Here is a 21560-nt window from a genome sequence, read left to right on the forward strand (position 1 = left end):
GGAATTAAACAATAAAAGCCAGTAGTATAAATACATCCACAATATGTTTTAAATATTTTATCCTTTTTGAAGTGGAATATCTGTTTGAACTGATTTTGATTGTTCAGAGCACACCCAAACCACTGTTGACTCTTGTACATTATAAACAAACTGGGTATTAGTTGTCATGCTTAAACATGTTTCGGTGGTTTCAACTAGTGAACACCAAAGGTACACAAAACGCTACACATTTTCCGGCATAAAGTATTTCAAAATAGAGTCATACCATGCGGCTTGACTAATCATAGGTTATATCTGATTTACAAAGTGGGTGCTTTTTTTCCTCTCCAAGCTGTAGGCCTCAGTTGCCATAGCCTATGTTCATCTAGGTGTGCTGTAGCCTTTTGGTTGGACCAGCAGGATCTCTGGATGTCCATTTCATAGGCACACATAGGTATAGGAGTCAGACAATGAGCCTACAGCATGCTAATTTGGAGTGGATGAAAGGGAAGAAATGAACAGAGTAGTCAGCAGTGTGTGAGGGAAAGTTGAGAAAATACAGAAACAAGGCGAAAGGGACTGAACAAGAGAAGCAATTTCTAAGGAAGGGTCAGATTGCCCTACTTGCCAGCTGATTCTGCCAAACTGCCAACATTTTGTGGCTGGCTCTGCCGTTGTATTGTGAGTGGTGGGCCTCATCAATTTTCAGCCCTTAGGTGGGTCCTGCTAAAGAGGAAGTTTGAGAAGCCCTGACTTGGGGACCTAATCATGTTAAAGAAATTTTCACAGTTATATCCAGACTTTCCCCCTGCAATCCCAGGCTGATATTTTATCCACCCTGTGAAGTAGGTTAACCTGTAAGTAGTTAGCTCAAGATCAGTCACAGTGGGGATTTGAGTCTGACTTGTTTCTGTTGCCTTGTAGATCTGAAGGAAGTAAATTTGGAATACTGTACTATACTATATAGGGACACGGGTGGCGCTGTGGGTTAAACCACAGAGCCTAGGACTTGCTGATCAGAAGGTCGGCGGTTTGAATCCCTGCGATGGGGTGAGCTCCCATTGCTTGGTCCCAGCTCCTGCTAACCTAGTAGTTCGAAAGCATGTCAAAGTGCAAGTAGATAAATAGGTACTGCTCCGGCGGGAAGGTAAAGGGCGTTACTCTGGTTTGCCAGAAGCGACTTAGTCATGCTGGCCACATGACCTGGAAACTGTACGCCGGCTCCCTCAGCCAATAAAGCGAGATGAGCACCGCAACCCCCAGAGTCGGTCACGACTGGACCTAATGGCCAGGGGTCCCTTTACCTTTACCTTTACTATACTATATAGATCTCTAGATGAATTAAATGAGAGCTAACACGTGGTACTTTTGTATCCTACTGTGTTGTTACATGGTACTGTTCCACTTCATTGCTGTGGATTTTTTTGTGTGGGTGTGTTGTTTCCTTTCAAGCTGAGACTGAGTTTTCAAATTTTGCAGAGGAACACATGCTATCACAGTATAATAAAACATACTAAAATCAAGTTTTATTTACTCAAGCAGTAACGTATTTAATACAATATGTAAATTAAAGTGACTGTCAAACGAAAAACAGATAAGCATGACTCCTAACCCCATTCATCTGCCATTAGTGTTTAAACACTCTTAGCATTTAATGATGTGCTGTGAAGTGAATAAGATTTAGTTGGGCAACTAACAACTTGTAAATGTTTGTTTATTGCACCATCTATATTGCATGACTTGTCACAATAGGAAATAAGAGTCATTCGTTTTAGTCTGATGGTATATGTTGGTAGAAATCTGATTATCAGATACGAATATTGACTTAAAGGTCTGTTTGTAGTACCCGTTTCATTATATAAGACTATGTCTACTTCTACATAAGAGTATGAAAGTCACACAAACCTCTTCCAGAAGACTATTCTGAGGCCACTTTATCGTAGTTACAGCTGACAGCTAATGCTCTCACTTTTAAGGGTTCATTCCACTCTAATAGCTGCAGGTCACACCAGGCATGTTAGAGGTATAAAAAGGTGAGGGCTTTGAGATACAATAATATTGTAGACAGAAGTGCAATGTATCAAATACAGCAGCATGGTTTGAAATAAATGATCTTTTACTCATCAAACACCCAAATGCCCATAGCTAAGGGAAAATAACAGAGAAAAGGAGAGGGGGGAAACAGAGTTCACATGGCAGGTAATCACTGCCCTCTTAAATGTCATCTAGGAATAAGATACCAATTAGTTTCCGTCACTGTAAGTGCTTGTGCAATAGCTGCCATTGATCAGCAATTGCGAGAAGGATTCCGCCTGAACTGAGTTCTACACACATATAAAAATCATTCTGGAAACCCTTTTTTAAAAAAATTAAAAATAAAAAAATACATTTAATTTTCCATAAGGCTCACCATTGCCATCTAGTGTCACATTGTATATTGCACTTAAAACACACTTAAAACATTTTATTTGCGGCTGTCCCTGGTCCTTTACCCTGTTACAAAGCAAGATTTCGCAGCTTCCAGTACTTGTGGAAGTCTGAGCCAGATTTTTTGGTAGCAGGCGTTCTTTTCCTCCTTTCACTTTTTGTAGCAGTGGGTTTTGAGGAAGCCAAGGGTGTTATACACACATGCAGACACACTTTACTGAGCTCAAAAGGTGAAAGATCACTGGTCTAGGAGCAGCACATCTAACACTACGCAATGCATCCATCGCAAGCCCCTCTCATAAATACGTATGGCAATTCCCCAACAGCCGTATTTGATGGATAGCTCCCATTATTTTCTGAAGGTTACAGTCCTGGAGTGCTCATCTTGTGCAGATGTATTCATCAGACCAGTCGCTGCAGTGCTGTATTCCATCTCGGCAAAGACGTCTGGGAATGCAGCTACAGTACATATGGAAGACAACCATGGTGCATCCCCACCATTGAGGCCCACAAGGAGGACAACTGGCCCCTGGAATAAACAAGAAGCATAACAGATGTACTCAGCAGAGATGGGGACCAGATGCTGGGCTCCAGCTCCCACCAGTCCCAGCCAGCATGGCCACAGTGGTCAGGGATGTTGGGAACTAGTGCAAAATCCCATGTCGCTAAACTAGAGAATGACACTATGCAAAAGAGGATATTCTGGTAGACGAAAAGGGACTGTACCAACCTGAAGGATTTACAATCCAGCATATTTCACACAAAGTGGTGCAGCGTTGGGGAGCTGAGGCGGGTCATGGCCTTGGGCACAGAATTCTGAGGGGGTGCAACCTAGCACGGCCATGACTGGCTCCCGTGCCAAGGCCTCATGGCTACTTCCTTACGGAGTTGTGGGGAAGCGAGCTGTGCCCAGGCCCAGGCCTTCAGGGCTGTGGCACCACCTCCTCCTCCTCCTCCTCCTACTAATTTATTACTGTTACACCTCCCATCTGGCTGGGCCTCCCCAGCCACTCTGGGCGGCTTCCAACAGGGTATTAAAAACAATAAAACATGACCAGTGAAGAGACATCTGACTCAGGGCAGAAATCCCGCCAGCCGGAGCCTGGACTTTTCCTAGCCAGCACCAGTCCTTCCCTTAGGCCTTCCTCCCATGTGTCCTTGGCCAAGGGGCGTGGAGAGGAGTGCAGCCAACTCACCTCTGGCGCTGCAGGGACGCCACCAAGCCCACCAAGGAGCACAAGCCACCACTCACGCCGGGAGTTTGACAAGCTGAGAGGGCAAATGCGGCAACCCACAGGTAATCTCCATGAGGAGCCATTGCAGCAGAGGCACAGTGAAGTGTGCCTGCTGTGTTGCCTCACGTGCAACACCCACAAGGAGGTTATGGGGTGCAATCCTTGCCTGGGCACTGCTCCCATTTATCCATTAACTACAAGCAGAACTTTGTAAGAAAAGACTTACAAGCTCCTACTTCATCAGAACAGTCACCGCAGTCATTGATTCCATTACATCTTTTGTCTGCGTAGACCCAAACCTTGCGGTTGCTGCAATAAAATATCAAGTATCCTGGAAGGTTGTTGGGCAAATCATCTACAAAAAAATACAGAAAGAAGCAGAAACGGTGAGGGGAGAAAATGCTGTATTGCGCAAAATATATACTGGGTAAAAACAGCAGTGGCTTACAATGTGGTAATTAGTAATAAATAACAATAGAATTAAGGCAATCTTGATACTCTCACTGAACTCAATGGGACTTTCTTCTGAACAGACAAGTACAAGTTTGCATCGTAAGCTGCATAGATCCTCAAAGTAAAACAGCATACATGGGGGGTGGGGGGGTGTTGAAGTTCATTCCAGAAACATTGTCTGTGAAGAGAACATCCCTCTCCTTACTTTGCAGGTGGAAAATGAAAGTCATTCAGAAGTTCAATTACTAAGGCAATATTCACACTATTTCTGTTGAAGCAACTACATTTATTTAGTTACCATCTCTTTCTTTAAAAGGGCTTTAAAAAACAATAATAAAGGATGTTGTTAAAGGCTTTGCTTAGATATACAGACTACCAAATAGCAGCTGGAGGCGGAGGAGAGGACAGAGGATGAAGAAGGAGATGGGGGGGGGCTTTTCACATCCACTGGACCCCCTGGGAAACTCAACAAACTGCTGTACCTGCAACCGAGTTTGGAGAGTGCAGTTGAATGGGACACAGCTGTGAGCAGCCTGAGGAAGTACAATCCACCTTAGGTCTGCCCCTCCAAAACAAAACGAAAGCAAGTCTAGAGTAAGAGACTAGGGTGATGTCTGGTGTTTCTAGAACTCTTATTGTTTTGAGACTTTTCTGCTTGAGCTGAAAGTTTGTTTGGACCCTGGGTGATAACTCAGAGGCTGAGAGGAAGGGTGTGTCAGAAGGAAAATTAATTGAGATACACACACACACACACACACACAACTTTGTGTTAATGTAACTTTTTATATGTAACTTGTTTAAGTTATCCATTGCTGCTTCAGGTATTTTTTACACTGCTGAGAGATATTTTGAGGCCACTTCAGTGCTGCTAACACAGTGGTTTGACTTAACCCCCAGAGGCGCACTCCAGTGTCTCTCAAGACAGACGGATGCCAGCAACAACAACATAGTAATTAAATAATCAAAATCAAATCACATTTTGAGGATTTATTAAAGCAGAAACTGAAATAGTCTTCTTCCAAGTGATGACTGGGCCGCAGGTATATTGTTATTGATATGTGAGAACCCCTGGCAGAGTTCACGGCTTGACTTCAACCTACAACTTCAATTCAGGCTACATCAGTCCACTTGAAGAGGTCCTGAATCCTGATGCTGCTGTTCTGTTCTCTTGTCTATTCACACATGGAAATAATCACTAGATGCTGTATCAACTGATTGCAGAACATGTATGTGTGACCTCATCCTCAGTCTGCTTCTGGCTGAGTTATGGTGGGGAAAAGCATGAGGCATTACCTGGGCATGGTAAGAGGGGGATTTAAGCAAATATTCTTACCGCATAGTGTCCCTTGCTCATCCTCCCCATTTGCACAATTTTGTCTTGCATCACAGACCTGGCTGGCTGGAATGCAGCTAGCTCTGTTGTCACATAAAAAGCCTGTCTGATTACCGGAGGTCACACATAAACGATTTACTGAAAAATAAAATTGAGATGAAACAATGGAGAATACTGACAAAGAAATGATCAGACCTAATCAGACCCCAACCCCCAGTACTATAGTGACACATTCAAACAATCCAGTTTTGACCCGTAGCCATGTTGGGATGCATCACACATAAATAATGGCCATGAATGAGTTTGCAAATATATGGAAGCTTTTGCGTTGCTCATGTTGATTGCAATAGAGTTTGCATGTGAGAATTGCCGGATGGAATGTGTCTTGTGCCTTACCAGATTCCCAACAAAGCCATGACTATTTAAGGTGGTATTGTGCACATGTGGCCTTAGTCTTGCCCATTATTTCCAATGGGTCTACTCTGAGTAGAAGAAACACTGGACACAGCCCCATTGAAAGTATTACTCCAGTTGGCAGTAGTTTGGTCACCATCATAATAACGAAAGCTAGAAATGACTGACCTGGTGTATGTGGAGGGATGCCAATTGTGACCACCAATGCAATGACAGTAGCGATGACACCAAGTATACCAAGACCAATGGCAGACACGCAGATGCATTGTTGGGTGCAAGGGATGCATACACAGCAATCCTTGCAGCAACCTTGCAGGCCCTGTATAGTACCTGTCACAGAGGGAAGACTTAAAGATCAATTCCAAATATACCCTCACACTAAATTTGTACGAAAATCCACACTGAGGACATTGGCTTCTGCTACTCCCTACTAATTAACCCATATTGAAATTATCCCATGGGTATTTAATTCTATGTTATATAGAACATAACTGTACAAGACTTTATACCCAAAGGTTTCAACTCGTACCACACTTATCACACACACCTGTCCCATTTATGCTAAAAAAAATATGCTGGTAACACGTAGGTCATGCCCTAATATTTGCATTTCTTCACATATATAAAAATATGTTTCTTCACAATAATCAAGATGCTTCCTGTTGCCTTAAGTGCAAGCGGCTGACCTTCTGCAAAGCTCATCTTCTTGCTTCTCAAGAGCCAATGTATGTTCTAGGCAGAGGTGGAGAAAGGTGGGTGCGGTCCGCCCTGGGTGCCATCCCTGAGGGGGGGTTGACATCGCTGCCCTGCCCCCGAAGCTCGTCGCAGGCTGCACCCCCCCAGGAGACTTGCGCCGCCCGGCGCACCCTCCAGGAGGCTCGCAGCGGCCGGCGCACCCCCCTGGGACACACGCTCCACACCCCTGGGATGCTCGCCCCGCCTCTGTGGGCGGCTAGCCCTGCCCCCAAGTGCACGCTGCTCTGGGAGTTGGAGCAGCTAGCTCCACCTCTGGTTCTAGTACTTTTTCCCCCAGTCTGAGGGTTGCATTCCCTTCTGGGCGTGGGGGTCACATGCCACTGGTGGGCAGGGCCAGAGGAAAAGGTAGGTGGAGCAACAGATACAATGCTTACCTTTGTATAGGCAGTTACTTTCTAGGTAAGCAAAGTCAGAAGTTTCACACACCCACACTTGTCCATCCTCCAGGAAAGAAAGAAAGAAAGAAAGGCAAGCAAGCAAAGACACCACAGGAGAGTGCAGAGGAGGGACAGTGTAGCCTAAGGAGAGTCTTGAGGGCCAGATCATAGCTGTCAACATTTCCCTTTTTTTAAAGGGAAATTCCCTTATTCCGAAAAGGATTCCTCGCAAGTATAGTGGCGTAGCGTGGGTTGTCAGCACCCGGGGAAAGGCAAGTAATTTGCGCCCCCTAACCCGCACGCCTGGCACCCCCCCCTCCACAGTGGGCGGCGACCCAACGGCTCGGATTGGATTCACACAGCCAACATTGCAGTGAGAGAGAGAGAGTGTGAGCCAGGTAGGGGCAGAGAGCTGCGAGCGCGAGCGCGCCCCCCCCCCCAGATGTTGCGCCCGGTGCGGCCGGCCCCCCCTGCACCCCCCACGCTACGCCACTGCGCAAGTAAAGGGAAAAGTTGACAGCTATGGGCCAGACAGAGTACTGGATGGTCACATTTGGTATCTGGGCCTAAGGTTTCCTATCCCTGTTCAAAGCTAAATTACGTGGTAGCACTTTATGAACATATGAAGCTGCTGTCAGACCATTTATGTATTTGGTCCAGTGTTCTCTACTCTGACTGGCAATGGCTCACTAAAGTGTCTTCTTAATTTGAGATGTCAAAAAGATTGAATCTGGGAACAAAGCATGTGCTCTACCAGACCCTCCAAGTGTCCCTATTTTCCAGGGACGTCCCTGATTTAGAGAAGCCATCCCGGTTTCTGATTTGATCCCTGAATGTCCCATTTTTCCTTAGGGTGTCCCTATTTTCATTGGAGAAATGTTGGAGGGTATGGAGTTTTCCAACCTCCGAGCCGTCTGAAGGCAACTCTGTATAGAGAAGGGGTTTTTTCATGTTTAATGTTTTATTATGTTTTTATGTATGTTGGAAGCTGCCCAGAGTGATTGGGGCAATCCAGCAAGATGTGTGGGGTATAAATAGTAAAAATTAGCTGACTAATGTATTGTGTAATCTCACTCCCAGTGCTCATAACCTGCCTTTAGGTGATTAACTGCCTTCCTTTTACAAGGTACTTAAGAATTACCGGTAGCTGCAACTGCCTTGAATTATTGTAATGTCTTCCCTCAAAGCTTTTGTACTAGAATCCACCTATGGTACAAGCCAGAAGTTGCATAGGCAGCAATGAAGCAAGCTAGAAAAGTTGAAATGGAGTGTGTAGGGGATGATCTCCCTCTTCCTGTCCCCCACTGCATATTTGTTTTTAGTTTTTAGTTTCATCCATCACTCTAGTAAGAAGAAAAGAATGCAGGAAATGCTGCAATTAAAATATTTTAATGTATTTTTTTAAATGCAATTTGTTACCCACTGTTCATTATAATTTAAATCCAAACTGGGGTATAATGCCAATAAAATGTATTAAAACCATACCAACAATTAAGAAGACTCTTCATATTGTTATGAAGACATACCTGATGAGTTATACTTGTATGTTTTCTAACAACAGACCACTGCCTATAGGATACTGCTTTTGAATGAACTAAAAGCATTTTTCATTTTGTAGCCAAATAATACACTACTGAAAATGAAACAACTTTCAAATACTGTAAACTATAGAAACATCAATTGTCAATAGATATATGAGCCAAGTAGTATATAAGAAGAGATTTCCTCTTTTTGAAAGGACAACTTTAGTTCAGAAACTAATCAGTTCCCAGCATTTTTGAACTGCTTTTTGTTAGTAAGAGTACCAATTACCTCTGTTAGCAGTAAAGAGAGATTTTGTTGAACCAAATGAAGCTCCTTCAATATTCTGTAATTAACAGAAATAAAATAAAATTATATTGCCTTCATTGTGAGGGAGAAGATTGTTTTTAAGGAAACACAAGGCATTACATTGTCTGTAATTACGGTGCATTCATTATTCAGATAGAATCCCTATCTGCATACATTCAAAAACATGTAACTAACATACAGAGATTTAATTAAAACTATAATTTTTAGTTTTGATTCCAGTTTGCTACTGATAAAATAGAGATACAGAGGTTTCCAGCGTGTCTACTTTCTAATAGCAATAAGAGCTAGCTGATCAGTCGTATTAAAAGTAATAATTACATCCCCCCCCCACACACACAATAGAATGGATGCTATTACCTGAGGATGAATTCTGTTCATTTCCCCCCTGACTGCTGCAGGATTATGCTAATTAATAGGCAGAGTTGTTCTGGCAATGTTTCCATCAATGTTCACTTCAAATTGTGTTGCTTAGGTATGAAAGGAGGAACTAGCCTCTTTCAAGCTGCCTTGCTTTATTAGCTCAACAAGCCACTAAATACATTCCTGGGGTAAGGTTACCAGGCTACTAAGAGAAACAGAGGTAGGAAGAAGAAAGTCATTCTAACCCCATTCATACCTATGAAACAGAGTAAGCATAAACTCAAGAATCCCCATTAGCTTCTCCTCTAGCTAGTGCCACAAATAATAAAAAAATGTCTCAGTCCCTACTGGGCATATTACTAAACGTCACACACAAGTAGCACTGAGTAACACTGGAAATACACTACAGGCATGAATGCTGCCCTTTCAAAGCTTTAGGGAATAAATTGCTAGTTTCATGTTCTTAACTTTAAAGTATTTTGATACAGGTGCCAACCCTTTGGTTTCTTCTCTACTAACCTGGTTTAGGAAGTGTTCCATTTTAGCTGATATCGCAAAGTAGATTATAACTGTAAATCTTCTGTTTACACAAGTTGTTTCATGGTTGTAGTGCTTATTTCCTTATTTAAACACACTCTCACAATAATTAAATGTGTGTGGGGGGGTTAATTTATAAAGCAACTTTTCTTTCTTTTCTTTCAATCGACAAATTATGATGTTTAGATGGAAGTGCGGAAAGGTTCAAACCCTTTAAGGACTTTTCCTACTGAACGAACAAAAATATGTCTGTACTAATGACTGAACTTTGTTTCAGTTTTATGATCACAGCTTATAAAGCACTGATCTTTTGATGCAGTGGACTGAAGATTTTGAGGCAGAACCTTCCAATATGTTAAAGCTCAGCTCTTCGAAGGAAACAAACCACTGGCCCTTCAATAAGGCCCTTGCAGGAACGTGTAGAGCAGAGGTGGGGCCAAATGCAACCCGCTTCCAGCTTATGTCTGGCCCTCAGAACTTTGCCCAGGCCACAGCCCCTCTCCTCAGGCAACACCCATCATTAGCCCTAATACATACCACAAATACAGTATTTTTGCCTGGTTGGAATGTGCCTGTAGACTCCGATGCCTCTAGCTTGCATGGAAAAGGGTGTAAATGTGTATAGAAACTGAATATCTGTACTGTACATTTGTTGCTCCAGCCACTTTTGCTTCTGGTTCCACCCACTTCTGGCAGGCAGCCCTCTGACATTTGCCCAGAAGGGAATGTGTTCCTCAAGCCAAAAATATTGCCCTCCTCTGCTGTAGAGCTCATTCTGGAGCTAGAATTAAGACTCATTACCAGAACATTTGGGGTTCCAGAAAAATGCAGTTTAGAAATGACCTAAGTCAAGGGTGGGAGGAGCTAGAGATCAGCTTCCATTAGTCCCAGCCACCATGACCAGTGGTCAAAGCTGATGGGAAGCTGTAGCCCCAATAACTCCTGGAATGCCACATATTTCCATCTCTAATGTAAGGCATGTCAATCAATTCTGCCAAGGAACCTTGCCTTGGCCAACTCGCCTCTTTCAGTAAATACACAAAGCTCCTTAAGTTTCACCATCAAGTCTACCAAAGATAAGGGCACCTAGTGCTAGGAGCCAAGCTTGAAAATGGTCCAGAAAATAGATGGATACTTGCATATTTTCTGAAAAAATTAGCAAGGCAAAACTGATTGGGTAGCCCAATATTCAGTTCAGCCACAGTTAATTTTGAGGCGTGTTCATAATATAGGCCTTTGTAGACTTATTAGACACAACAATGTTTAAGCACTATTAAGACATCAGTTATCTTTGTTACTGAACACAATGGATTTTATTGATCTCCAAAGCTGGAGCAGAACAGTTCAGTTCTGTGAAATGAAGTATGAAACAAGATCAATGTTTTATATTTAATAGACAAGTATTTTTCAACTGGCTGATCTGAATCACCAGAAGAGAGCTTTCAGTGTTGCTTTTCAGACCAACCACAACTGAAGTTTGGTAGACTGACACGGTTGCTAACAGGGGACCACTGACTTCTCCTCCTAAAAAAGTAGTACATTAAGTAGCACTAGTTCTTTTAGCCATTGATTTATTGTAGACCTTTAAACAGATTTCAGCTCAAGTTGTCACAGTGAGAGAAGAATCCAGTAACATCATAGCAATATGGAATCCTTAGTTCAACAATACTGAACCTTCAAAGTAAGGGTACTACATTTCAGTCCATTTAACCTTTACTGTATATAGTCTGGATTATTTTGCAAAGGCATCTCCTAAAACAAGACTCCAAATGAAAAACAAATGTATAAGTTAAAGCAAATGTAGTTGAAATAATTGGTGCATAATACAACAGTATTTTAGCCCAGCAAGTGAAAAATCAAGACAACTGACATTGCAGAAGTTATCGTACAACACAAACAGCAACTGAGCTGCAAAAGTTGCTTGAAAGTAACTATTTCACAGATTAGTAAAGGAGTGTCCATGGTTTCTCGCTTTAAGAAATAGGGCAAGTTTTAAACTTCAGAATTTGTATTGACTAGATGAAACCACAGCAATATAACTTGCTTAATGATTGCCCTTGCAAGTTATTCTATTAGTCTCCAATTCATCAACTTTTGGACAGAAAACCTCATTTTCTACCACCACTGTATTAGAGAATCATCAACTTTATAATTATGCAGAGATGCTGTCAATAGTGATATTTATAGAGAATGGCACACCAATTTTATTGCCTTGTTACTTCACTGTAGGGTTTACAATAGTTGCCTCTTCTGTTGTTCATCATTTACTTGAAGCATGGACACTTCAGTAAACCGAATAAAGATGCTTATTATTTTTCAGAACATTTTTACCAATTAGCAAGGGTAAAATAAAATTTAAAACATTAAAGATTTTTAGAGCACTTGTAAAAAAAATACTGAAATAAAATTCCCAATTCAACACATTTAGAATTATATTAACAATAAATTAGAACTTGCAAACTCCCCTGGAAAGTACTGATTTATAAAACTGTACTAGACATTTGTTTGGTCACAAGCCTCAACGTAATGATTTATTCTTATTCATTAAGTAGGTTTTTAAAAGCTGGCCATGTCCCAGATAGGGTTAATTGTAAACTGTGTCTGGGTTTATGCATAGTGGGAAACCATGATTATTCCAATAATGAGTTCCAACATCCTTGGGCTTGTGAGTATCTTCCCTGCTTTGTGCCCCAGAGGAAGAAATTGAAAACTTTTTATTTCAATTTTGGAGTAACAGATCCTAACAACAGCTCTGTATAGCGAACACAAGCCAGGATCAAACCATGGTTTCAGATCTTGGCTGGCATCTGCATAAGAGGGAAGTGTGGCTAGTTTAAAATTGAAAGTAGCATTTATCAATTTCAACTGGTGTGTGAAGGAGGGTGAGAGTCAAGAGACTTCTTGTGAACAAGTCAATGTCAAATATACCAAATATAGAAATTTTTGTCTGCCACCAATGTTGCCTGTTTTTTAGGGAAAGGTTGTTGTTGTTTAAATTAGTCATCTCTCTGAGCCGACAAGTGTAGCAAATGAAAGCCAGGTAAGCTTATTTGTTTTAGGATAGAGAAGTGACACCATAATAGATTCCTCTATACATTAAAGTTTTATTTCTGACCCACAGTACTTCAGTGCCAGAAACTGGCACAAAGGTCAACAAAAATGTACTCTTATTGTGGAAAATGAGCCATTTGAAGCAATAAGGATTTCTAAGCAATTCTACATGTTAGTTTCATTTATCCACAGCTGAGAAGACAACTTAAAAGGCATCTTTGACCACAAAAAATTCCTTACACTATTAGAAACAAGATTCCAAATATACACTCTGATACCAACAGATGTTCATAATTTGAAAATACCACAACCTTAATGTATAGACAATACTTATGATTTTTGGTAAGAAAAAAAAATGCAAATAAATGTAAATTCTCTACAAACCCCATTTGCTCAACACAATTTCCTTTACTGGTGGAAAATGAGACTGAATTCCACGACAGTAGAACAGTAATCAATTATGTAACTTTATTTGAATCTGAATTTTGACTACCCCTGCAAAAGCCTCTTCATTGGAAAAAGTCACCAAAGTTAACAGAAGTCTTAGAATAAGATAATGAATTCATTTTTTAAATCTATATTGCTGACTGAGTCAAGTTAACTTTCGTAGGTAGAGGTCCAGCTTCTTCTTCATCAGCCTTGCATTTAACCACAATGAGAGCAGAAGTTGGGTATCGATTCAGTTTTTGTTCATTCATGTATTCCAAATCCCCATAGATACTCAGCTTCTAAAATAACAACAACAAAATGATATTAGATGGAAATCATTTCACACAGTAAGTTTTATTCCAGTACATCTTGGTGCATGGATATCATGACTAAAATCTTATGCACACTTACTGGAGAATAACTCCTACTGAAGTCAGTGGGAGTTACATTCAAGTAAACATGCTTAGGATTATACTGTTAAACAGGACCACACACTTTTAGTTCACTCTCCAGAAACATAGGGGGTTTTTTTGGGGGGTAGGGGTGAGGAGTAGAAGATATTAAACAAGTCTTTATGAGTGAAATTATCAAGGCTTTGAGACACTGGCACAGAAAAGGCACAATTAAATTTGCATCAGTAGGAAGTAGCAATGGAAGACTTCAAATTTTAATAAAGATTTTGGACATTACATCTGAAACATAATTAGCCCTTTAGCTGAGCACCACTTTTTAAAATGGCTGCATATGGCTCCACAAAACTACTCGATGATAGATCTTGATCTAATCCTGCATAGTATTTTGTATGTTACATAATATATGAATGGCTATCAATATGACTTCTACAATGGTATTTTATTTACATTAACATTTTCAGGCATATTTGCTACCAGAAATGCCTCCCCCTTTTTTTGCATTCTGGCCTAACTGTACTATAACTTTTATGAACTGAAATGGCTTCGGTACTGCAACCTCACAGAAATGCCCACCAAATCTAGAGAATGTCATCTTGCTAAGCAAAAATCACGTGCATGCTTTGCTTCTGCTGGGAGATGTCAAAACTCATCCCATGAAACCACCCTTGTTATCTTTTGTTTCCCTGAAAAAGCTAGCATGAACTGTCACTACCAGTTTACATATTCCATACTGTATTTGCCCCAGTGATCACATCAGCTGATTAAGTTGGCAATTTCATTGGAGGTTAGCTACAAGCAGGTGAGACCTCTTACAATATATATTCAATATATATGTTCACAATCCTGTTTCATTAACAAGAGAATCATTAGATACCCTCTTCTGCACAAAAGGGCTCTAATCAAACCCAAAGCATGCTGCTATCACAGAATATAATGTGGTAGGATGCTGGGAAGTTTAGGACTTAAGTTACCTCAGATGGAACATATTGCTCCACAGCAGTAGTAACAGTTGCACAACAAATCCAGAGCAACACCAGTACAGAAAGGACAAGTGTGGTTGTCAGTATCCAGCCAGAATTTCTGGAATATAAGAAAATAGATCAGCCATAAATACAAGCTTGAGGTATATTGAAAATTGTATCCCCCCCTAAATATTGTTTCTACACACACAAAATCCAAAATAGGCAGACTTAGATGCCATCACAGTCAACTACTGTACCTTAATCTGGTCCCAGAAAATAAGCAAAACCATTGTATTTGAGCTTTTAGGATCTAATAAGAGGTTATTGTTCCCCATTACCATTTACCTTCAGTGAAAATGATCACATGATCATGTCTCAGCTTAATAAGCCGAGATATGTACAGACAGTATGTCTGTGAAATGCAGTGATTTCCTTTCATGGTGTGCCTGAATGAAATACAGAAATCTTTTTCAATTAACCAGTTTTCAATTTCATCCGAACCAGGAACTACGGTTACTAGGTTCAGAAGAACTTAAGACCTTTCGAAGTTGGTTTAAGATCCAAAGCTGTTAACAATCACTGCCACAAGCCTAAAAGCACAACTACTTTAGCACCTTTCAGACTCAAACTGACCCTCAATATTATGTGAGCCAACAGCTTTGCTCAGAACTTTGTTTTACTTATAAATAGACCTAACATAGTAATATTAAAGAATGGTCTGAGTTTGGAAACAATGTTCAATGCAAGCAGCATAACAGCAATGTTTGTAGTAAAAGTTGTGCTACTATGGGCATTTCCTGTTTTTAAAGAGCATTCAATTAGATACAGCATAAATGGTCAGAATGTTAATTTTAAGAAAATGTTTTGTGAAAACATTTCACATGATTGTTTTGGTAGTTGAACTACATGTGATATACAGCATTAGGGAATGAAACATGTCTCTCCCTTAAGCAATTACTTCATATGCTAAAATGTACATACATTGAAACACATTTGAAGAAGTTATCACTTTCATCTTCGTCGAAGAATCCCTTGTGTGCCTGTGGACCTCCTGGCTGCAGATCTACTGAAAATCATAGTACATTTTTGTTTAATTTTATCACAGAATCCAAGACACATATGCTCAAGTGTCCAGTCTCTCTGTACGCTATGAATGTCTACCCAACCTTTTTTCCTTCCGGTAAATCCTCCTGCTAGACACAGCAAGCTCTTTAAATAAATGTTAAGATTGAGCAGTGCCCCCTTTTTTTAACTGGAAGGAAGTTCTAGGAAAAAGCGAACAGCTAAAAAATATCTTGTGGGTTTGTTTCTTACATTTGCAACACACAGTGTCTTGCTGAACCAGAACCAATAAAGCAACTGAAGTACAAAACTTGTAAAAACATGTTTCTGTTGCCATGTTTAAACATCAGACAAAGATTGTGTCATCAAGCAAATTCCAAACAGTAAGCATCTTAAAAAATAAGCTACTGGTTTCCACAGTTATCTAATCATGAATACAAATTGCCGGTCAGACACTGACAGTACATCCTTACTGTTTGGCAAACCATATTCTATTCCTTGAAGTTCCCTAAAACAACTTACAAGATGCTTTGCGAAATGATGGTTCTTTTAAATCCTGTGTTTCCTGACCAGGACTTTCAATGAACTGAACTTCTGGCTTTGACTGAAATAATAACAAAACCTTCAAATTAGTGAAACAAACCTAACATATTTACCTACATAATGACACAAACTGCTATCTAAATAGACACATTATATTTTTAAGCAGAGCAAACCCAATAAAACAGAACACTCCCAGACATTCAACATGGAGTTATTTGATTTAAAACAGAATAACAAAAAACACCCTCCCTTAGACCTGAAGGAGCGTCTCCACCCCCATCGTTCTGCCCGGATGCTGAGGTCCAGCGCCGAGGGCCTTCTGGCGGTTCCCTCATTGCGAGAAGCAAAGCTACAGGGAACCAGGCAGAGGGCCTTCTCGGTAGTGGCGCCCGCCCTGTGGAACGCCCTTCCAGCAGATGTCAAAGCGATAAACAACTACCTGACATTCAGAAGACATCTTAAGGCAGCCCTGTTCAGGGAAGTTTTTAACGTGTGATATTTTACTGTATTTTTGGTTTCTATGGAAGCCGCCCAGAGTGGCTGGGGAGGCCCAGCCAGATGGGCAGGGTATAAATTATTATTATTATTATTATTATTATTAGTTCCCTTGAACTCTTATGTCAGAACAGGTAAGAGCAGGTTAGCAAGTACCTGGAATATTACTATTTTGCCATCATCAGCTTGAAGGTAGAAAGTCCATGAGGAGGTGATGAAGCTATGGGCTGTTTCCATCATATCACTCCAGAATGATCTCACAAGCGTAAGGGGGAATAGAAGATGCATTCTTGGCATTAAGGACATGAGCTGCAAATAAATAGTGATTCACATATTAATATAAAAGCAACAATTTCAAACATGTCACAGAGCTTCTCTCCACAATTTACTATTAAAATAGTTGAAGAATGGGAATACAAGCAGTGAAAATGTATTCACTCACTTTAATATAAATACTTACATGGTCTCGTCTCAGTTCAGCATATGGTAACTGATTCTGGCATCCAAGACGGCAGGCATATTGTTCATCAGACTGAGAGGTATATGCCTCAGAACATGCTGTAAAAGACACATTCTTTCAATTTAAATGGTCACACCTTCCACATAAGCAGCTAAAGCACACTTGAATATTAGGGGTGCAACACCACACATATTGCTACTAATGTTGGACTTCCCTTCCTGACGCTCATCTTTCCAATCAAATTATGTAAGTTGTGAGATAAGAGAGAGGCAAAATTGAACTCCACTTCAGCATTCAGGATCTGTAAAAACACCCACACACCCTCCCCAAGTGACAGAAATACCAAAGAGGGGCAGGGTAAAACCAGAATACCCACTCACTTTCAGTATGCCCCCTGAGCTATATGCTTAGCTTTCAGTTTTGCCAACTCTCTCAGGATGTAACTTCTAAAAGGCTCCAGTTCCAACATTTTAGATAGGAGACAGGCAAAACAATAGCATTGCAGAGTGAAAATAACAATTGTATACAGAGAAACTGCAGAGGGAAAATAAACTCTTCCGAGAACTGTGTACTCAGCAAGCCAATTAGGGCTGCAATGCTATGTGTGCTTACTTGAAGTGAGCACTACTCAAGTCAATGGATTTACTTACAATCAAGGCTTACAAGATTATTATTCATGAATGTTTATATTTAATGTCCAATTCAGCATGGAAACAGAACTTCCATGACAGGCTCAATCTTGTGACGGGGTGCAGACCTATCTCATATGGTAGAAGCAAGACCCATACTGTCTCAACAAAGCTGCAAATAGCTTTGGGACTAAGAGATTCCCAACCCAGCTGCAAGTAACTTTGTGACTGAAAACTTCTTAATTACACTTTCTTTCATCTTAGAAAACTCCTCTTTGTTTCAGAAAAATTATCTTTCAAAGGAGAAGCTACAACACTATTATTATATTTTATATCACAACATTCTCTTATGTTGCAAACTTTTGTTTATTTTAATTTCTCATTTTATTTTTAAGCTTGCAATGACATGTTTTATGATAACTAACAAAATGTGACAAGGTGCATGTTTTAAGGCTTATTATTTTGTTATAGATTTCCCTGATGACAGGGTATCTGTGGCTGACACATGTTCACGTTAAGCCAAATTTACTTTTTTGACTTTGTAATAAATCAGATTTCATGCCCTTATGTGGACACTTATTTTGTGGCATGATTTTGGAAGCTTCCTCCTTGCTGAACTCTCTTGATGTTAATCAATTAACATCAAGGTGTTAATTCTTCTCCTAGGGAGATATCCAACTAAGTCACACTTTGGGTAGACTGACTGAAATAAAGTTACTGGTCAATATAGTTCAATAAGCCTACTCTAAGTAGGAAGAAAAGTGGTGACCACCCATATATTACAAGCTGAAAAAGAGGCTAGCTTATCTTACCAGAGTCACATTCCAACTTGGTCCGATTCAAATCAATCCCATCATCCACAAACTGACAAATGGAGAAGAGTCTGCAACCCCTTTGACATGCATAGAGCTCTTCTTCCTGGTAATGAAAACCTAAGAGGTCAGTATCACTCTTTTATAATCGTCCTACTCTAACCCTACTCATACCACAAAGACATACACAATGTGCTGCACAATTTAACTTCAAAAATCTTTTTCTTTTATTTTTTCACAAGAGTGAGCCAAGATTTTTCACTGAGACTTCAGCAGACTACTAAGGTTAGTAAAAGTAGGCTTTAATACAAGTCTTGTATCTGAGCCTTGAAACACCTTATATAAATATGAAACCAAGATGTTGAATAAAATATTATTATTTAGTTTACTTTGGAACAAGCTGCACAAATATAAACTATCTTGAGTGGGTGATCGTGGACCAGATCCAGGTTCCCTTGATGGAAATTTATTTTCTAGATCCATTTCAATTAGGGTTTAGGCTCTGTTTTGGCACAGAAACTGCTTTGATTGCTCTGTATGAGGACATCTGTTGGGAGAGAGACAGAGGAAATAGGTCCTGGTTAATTCTCCTCAACCTCTCAGCAGTTTTTGATACCACTGACCATGATATCCTTCTGGAGTGGCTGTCCCGAGTTAGAGGTGGGTGGCACTGCTTTTGACCAACCTGTATTTGAGGTATCCTTTCTCCCCAGTCTAGGGACGTGGGTGGCGCTGTGGTCTAAACCACAGAGCCTAGGACTTGCCGATCAGAAGGTTGGCAGTTTGAATCCCCGCGACGGGGTGAGCTCCCATTGTTCGGTCCCAGCTCCTGCCCACCTAGCAGTTCAAAAGCACATTAAGTGCAAGTAGATAAATAGGTACCGCTCCGGTGGGAAGGTAAACGGCGTTTCCGTGTGCTGCTCTGGTTCGCCAGAAGTGGTTTAGTCATGCTGGCCACATGACCCGGAAGCTGTCTGCAGACAAATCCCGGCTCCCTCGGCCTATAGAGTGAGATAAGTGCGCAACCCGAGTCGTCCACGACTGGACCTAACGGTCAGGGGTACCTTTACCTTTCTCCCCAGTCAACATATGGACCCCTTCTCCCATAAGCTAGGTATTTATCTATTATGAATATTTCAGTCTTAATGAAGAGTGCAATCCCATGCATGCCTACTGAAAAGCAGATTCCATTGAATTAGCTAGAGTTTAATTTCAGGTAATGCACCTAAAATTGCAGCCTTAGTATCTCATGGGGAAGCATAGAAAAGTTTCCGTTTCCATATGTCAATCAATCTGAAAATCATTAGCCCAACCATTATTTGGCCTTCAGACCAGCTGACAAAAGTGCTTGCATAGAAACCAGAATCTGAAGGCAGTTCCAGATACCTTTTCTTAGCAGCTTTCCTTTTCCTTAAAGTTTACAGCCTTTTGCAGGTATGCTGTAGCTGTGCAGGGGACAGCTGAGACCTATGCCAGCATTTTGTAAGTCTCTTCGGGCCACTTCTATGAGGAATGCAGCTAACAGGTAACAACAATAAATCATGCCACTTTGCATTTTGGCACACGTGAAGGATTTATTTTTGCACACTTCCTTTGTGTACTAGCCAGCCCAACAAGCTGAGGAAAGTGGAGGAGACATGATCGCACAGAACTTAGTGGACAGCAACTGTAGAGAGACTCCTACTTGCACCCAGCCAAGCTGCGAGGCCCCACCTCAGGCAGTCAAAGACTACCAGATGAGAAATCCATCTACGGGTCCGCGCTCTCATAGCCACTTAGCGGTTGCAACCCCAGAAAGGGCATCGCAGCACTGGCAAAACCAGTCAGGCCCCATCCACCGGCCAAAGGGGGAGCAGCAGCAGCTGCAGGGAGTGTGGCTTCCTTCCCATTCCCTCTCCTTGCCAGGAAGAATATGCAGCCCCGGCTGCCAGTTGCCCCGAGGGCTGCACAAAGAAAGGAGATCCCTACACTGAGGGTGGTGGTGGGGAGATCTTAAATATAAGCAGCGATGCCGCAGGGGCTGCCCCTCCTGCCCGCAACCAAGGGTCAGATTCTTATTTTTTTATTTAAGAAACCAGGAGCGCCCGGGGCTTAAATGCAGGTGGCAGGATGAAAAGGGGGAAATGCAGAGAAGGTCCCACTAACTGGCTGCTATAGCGACGTGGTTCTCGGGGGGTGGCGGAATATTTCAGTAGGGAAGGTGGGGCGCCCCCCACCCCACCCGCCCGCCCGCCCGTCCGTTACCTTGGGGTAAGTATGGAGAGGGTAGGTGCTCTGGCACGTCCGCTGGCAAGGGGCGGTGTTCCCCAGCGCCGGCTCGAAAGACTCGGAGAGGGACTCCGGAACGGGCTCTAATTCGGGCCGGGCCGCCTCGTCGCCCACAGCGAGCAGCAGCAGGAGAAGAAGAGACCCCAGCCCCAAACGGCTCGGCCGCAGCGCCGCCATCTTGAGTCGCCAACCCCCAGCCAGACGGTTGTTTATTTTTGTTAACCGCCCCTTCCGCGCTTCCGGTTTCCGGCACCAGCCGAACAGCTCTGCGGACTTAAATGGGTTAGAGTGGACGGAGGATGCGGACTTCCGGGTTTCTTTGTGCGGTTCACACCCCCTCCCTGGGCAGAAGGGAGAGCTTCCCATACTATATAAAGGGAGCGGGTTGCAGGGCTACACTCGGATTTTAGTACAGTAGAACAGTTACAGATAGGTAGCCGTGTTGGTCTGCCATAGTCAAGACAAAATAAAAATACACTGTGTATCTGAAGAAGTGTGCATGCACACGAAAGCTCATACCTAGAACTAACTTAGTTGGTCTTTAAGGTGCTACTGGAAGGAATTTTTTTATTTTGTCTTTAGTAGAAAAGTATTTGTTCAGCGGTGTATTTACTGGAGAAAGCAACCAAGAGAGGATGTCGTACTATTTGCAACTTATTAGTTTCATATGAAGAATTCGATAATTTGGGGTGTTAAAAATAATGATAAAAAGAC

General features: G+C 41.7%; 2 protein-coding genes across 3 annotated transcripts; both read right to left on the reverse strand.

Annotated features, from left to right (window-relative positions):
- Positions 1-1478: 1478 nt before the first annotated feature.
- Positions 1479-11124, reverse strand: LDLRAD1 (low density lipoprotein receptor class A domain containing 1). The gene is made up of 6 exons (XM_081866947.1): positions 9183-11124; positions 8787-8841; positions 6010-6171; positions 5428-5565; positions 3868-3996; positions 1479-2935 (listed from the first exon to the last, which is right to left on the reverse strand). Exons 1-6 carry the CDS (start codon positions 9201-9203, stop codon positions 2787-2789), a joined length of 654 nt encoding a protein of 217 aa, XP_081723073.1. The 5' UTR covers positions 9204-11124; the 3' UTR covers positions 1479-2786.
- Positions 11125-11276: 152 nt separating this feature from the next.
- Positions 11277-21068, reverse strand: TMEM59 (transmembrane protein 59). Of its 2 annotated transcripts, none has more exons than XM_081866937.1 (8): positions 20823-21068; positions 18579-18684; positions 17138-17235; positions 16834-16986; positions 16162-16243; positions 15559-15640; positions 14587-14695; positions 11277-13501 (listed from the first exon to the last, which is right to left on the reverse strand). In XM_081866937.1, exons 1-8 carry the CDS (start codon positions 21021-21023, stop codon positions 13349-13351), a joined length of 984 nt encoding a protein of 327 aa, XP_081723063.1. In that variant the 5' UTR covers positions 21024-21068; the 3' UTR covers positions 11277-13348. The 2 variants fall into 2 exon arrangements, with proteins under 2 accessions (XP_081723063.1, XP_081723062.1); XM_081866936.1 differs by having other exon boundaries at positions 15559-15643; positions 20823-21066.
- Positions 21069-21560: the final 492 nt, after the last annotated feature.

The sequence above is a fragment of the Podarcis erhardii genome (genome assembly GCF_964252035.2).
Source record: "Podarcis erhardii genome assembly, chromosome: 6".
Taxonomy (NCBI): Eukaryota; Metazoa; Chordata; class Lepidosauria; order Squamata; family Lacertidae; genus Podarcis; species Podarcis erhardii.